We start from the raw sequence: 3,528 nt of genomic DNA on the forward strand, positions 1-3,528 counted from the left end.
CCCCCCCCCCCCCCCCAATAATTGGATGCTATATATGGAAGGAAATTAAAAAAAAAAAAAATTTTCCAGGTCTAGAATCTAAGTAGGGTTGTCTTGAATCACCCCTCCCCACTCCTCACACTGCTACAACAGGGGAACCAGTTGCTGGGGCAGGGGTCAGGTGACCCCCTTGCCCTCTGCCCCACCCCCTTCCCTTTGCAGCCTTCCTGCTCCCCCCACCACATGTCCCCTACCCCCACATCTCTAGTTTCTGCATCATGCCCCCCAAACTCCCCCCAGTCTCTGCCCCTCCTCCCCAACTACTTTTGCAGTTTCTGCCTTTTTACCTCCCTGCCCCTTACAGTCTGATGGTGCTTGAGCTGCTCTGTCCTGGAGCATGGCACATGGAATCTCAGTTCTTGACTGCCCGTGCAGCAGTGTCAGTGTTGCCGATTGGCCGGTTAGGGGAATGAGGTTCCATGCATTCTGTGCCCAAGAGAGACAATAAGGGGGAGGGAAGTGGATGGGCAGAAGCTGCAGAGCAGACCAGAGGTGGAGGGGGAGGCAGGAGGCTGCTGTGGGTCTGGTCTGGCTCGGCCCCAGCCTGGGCTCAGGGCCAGAGTCAGAGCTGCAGCAGCTGCCTGCTCTCCCCTTGGCTTCACATGCAAACATAAAATGAGGGGCTTTTCCCCCGTTCTGATTGGGAGGGGTCATCTTATATTTGAGTAAATATGGTAATTGGTATTGACAGTGAATGAGACCTGTGATTGTACATTCATCCACTATGCAGGCCAAATATACCTTGACGGTAGTGAACCTAGTGACTTTTAACAATTAACTTTGAGGTTGCTTGTCCTCTCAATAGTTGTCACAATTGTTTTTTGGCTTTCTTAAATTGTGAACTTACCTTTTCACAATGGTTCAAGACGTTGTGTAAGAAATTTGGACTTCAAGGATATACAGGTTTCCCTTGCTTTATGTGTATTCTTATGTGATGACCCTATTTATACTAAAAATTCATTATATGCAAGGTAAATTTACTCTTATGCGATTGGTGTGGTGGAAGCCCACAGTCAGCTGCTTTGTATGGTGCATTGTGGGAGTGGCGCACACCAAAATATAGTCTCCTGTGTGGATCTGTGCTCCTCACTCGTTGTCTGCGCCATGTTTCTGTAGGTGCCATCCCTATTTTAATAGTGCCCTGTGCTTGTGTGTATTGTCTGCTGTTGGTGAGTACCAAAATTGTCTTGTAAAAGTGGTAGAAAGTGAGGGTCAGTACAGTTGAGGTTTTGGAACATATCCCTATTTGTTACATTGTAAAGTGGGTTCCTCTTATGAGAATTCGAGTTATGCACTGTTTTCCAGGAATGCATGTACAGCATAAAGCGAGGGAAACCTGTGTAGTAATAGGAGAGTACCCAATCTCTTTACAAAACCAAGACAGGTTTCTTGTCATGTTTTTTTAGCTGTAGTCTTCATATGTTTCATGCAATCCTTATTTTATTTTGCAGATGACGATGTGGACCTAGAAGCTTTGGTAAACGACATGAACTCCTCATTTGAAAGCTTGTACACTACCTGCAGTATGCAGTCAGAAACCACTCCACTTCTTCAAAACGGTCAATTTAATCGCAGCCAATTGCCATCCTCAGGAACAAGTTCACTTCACCCTATGTCTCCAAGGCAGAAGGTGCAGCGATCTCAGCCAGTACGCATTATAGCAGTGAGGTATGGAAAGGGGGAGAGACAAAGGGACTTTTCCATTTATTAAAACTAGTTTCTAACGAATGGGGTGGGGGGAAAGGATCCATCTTATGACTTGACACCTAATGGCTGCTTAGTATGCCAAGGAATGAAATCCTTGATTTTTTTTTTTTTTTTTTTTTGAATGGGGCAGAATGGGTAAAATAGAGGTGGGCAGGGCGTGGAATTCGGTGCATTGTTTGCGTGCCTTACTTACAAGCCACTTCATTAATATGGGTTTGCTTAAGTAACGTCCTGTTTGAGATTTATTTTACTTCCTTCATCTAAGTGTACTGTCAGTTGTAATGTTTGCTCAGAATAATTTCCTAGTTCCTTAGGAATATTTTAATGACCACTTTAACCACATATATACCTCAGTCAAGGGTATGTTTATAACGCTGTGGCAGGGCACTGCTTGTGCCTGCCACTTTAAGGGGCTGAAGACAGCAGCCGGCAGGTGCCTGATTAGGGCAGCCATTTTGGATTCAGGGCTTCCCATATAAACAGGGCATTTTGCTGCTGGAAGGCCAGGCAACAACATTGCCTGGCTGCGGGGCTGCAGGTATCACTCTGGAGATAAGGGAGGAGCTGTAGGGGATGGTCAGGAGGCTCCTGGTCCTGGGCATGACCTAAAACTGCACCCTGCCGGGAGTGGGTGACCTGATGGGGGCTCTCAGTAGCGCGGGAGCCCCCAGGAAATGTCAGGCCAGTTACCACCCTGGTGAAAGGTAGGTTGGGGCGCCTTAACCCCAGCTCCCACAACTGGGTGGGTTACCCTCTTGTAGGGTCTGGAAGGTGGACCCCGGCGAGAGAGTGGGGACATAGACTCAAACCTGTATTGACATCCCCCGACTGGTCCATGCCGGGTCCAGGACCAGAAGGGTCGAAGGGCCAGGGGCCGACCGCAAGGTATGCCCAGAGCTGAGGGCCTGGGGTTCCAACTGGCCTGGAGCTGGGCCAGGGCCAGTAGAGGCAAAGGTCCCAGGGGGACCACACCTGTAAGGGGGAAGCAGCTCAGGGAGCTATGTAGCTGAGAATGAAGGTGGATTAGGCTGCCGGAATGGAGGGATCTTAGAGGGGTCCTAATCGGAGAAGTCTGGGGCCCAGCATGGGGCCGGTGATTGTAAGAACTATGGATGCCATCTGTGAGGCTTGGGCTGTGGTGTAGGGGAGGAACAGAGCCGCAGCTAGCGCCCCCTGACATTGGGACAAGAAATGGACAACCATCCACTTGATTAACATCAATTAATTAACAACAAGGCATGGCAGATGAGAAGGCCGGCGGTTAGCCCAGAAACAGGTAGGTGGGTCACAAAAAAATCGGCCCTGAGAAGGTGCCCTGTTAGAAACGCCCAAAATAAAACCACAGTTGGTCTTCACAAATTTTCAGAGCTTTAGATCAATATAAAAGTCTTCATAAAACTCCAAGTTAAACATACTAAGCAGTGTTCCGTTATCCGTACCACACCTCCAGGCATTTTTCAGCTCCTCCAGCATAGTGGCAGTAAGCTAGTCCATGACAAGTAGAAAGTGAATATTTCACTCTTCTCAGTGTGAAATTAATGCAAATTTGCATTAAAAACAAACCTTATAAATACTAACTGCACATAGTTCTCTAAAATCCTCTTCTAAAAAAAAAATCTTATCAATTCACTTTTCCATCTGTCTAGTTACTGACTAGCCTTCCAAAATAAATGGGAAATTATGGCTCTCTAAAACTTATTCTGAGCTATCTTTCTTTTTTTTTTCTCCAATTGATACCCTTGAAAACAAAACAAAACATCTTTCTTTAAGCAGCATTCCCGC

The 3,528-nt window shown here is 47.1% G+C and overlaps 1 protein-coding gene across 5 annotated transcripts in view; it reads left to right on the forward strand.

Annotated features, from left to right (window-relative positions):
* Positions 1-3,528, forward strand: part of GRB10 (growth factor receptor bound protein 10) — a 201,342-nt gene that overhangs the window by 110,395 nt on the left and 87,419 nt on the right. For all 5 annotated transcript variants that reach the window (XR_003094437.1, XR_003094438.1, XM_025206119.1 and 2 more), the window contains one exon: positions 1,491-1,707. Coding sequence is in view for 3 of the 5 variants with exons in the window: in XM_025206119.1 (XP_025061904.1) it covers positions 1,491-1,707 (217 nt within the window). In the remaining 2 variants the exon portion in view is untranslated. The remainder of the gene's footprint in view (positions 1-1,490; positions 1,708-3,528) is intronic.

Source organism: Alligator sinensis, unplaced genomic scaffold (assembly GCF_000455745.1).
Source record: "Alligator sinensis unplaced genomic scaffold, ASM45574v1 scaffold796_1, whole genome shotgun sequence".
Lineage (NCBI taxonomy): Eukaryota > Metazoa > Chordata > Crocodylia > Alligatoridae > Alligator > Alligator sinensis.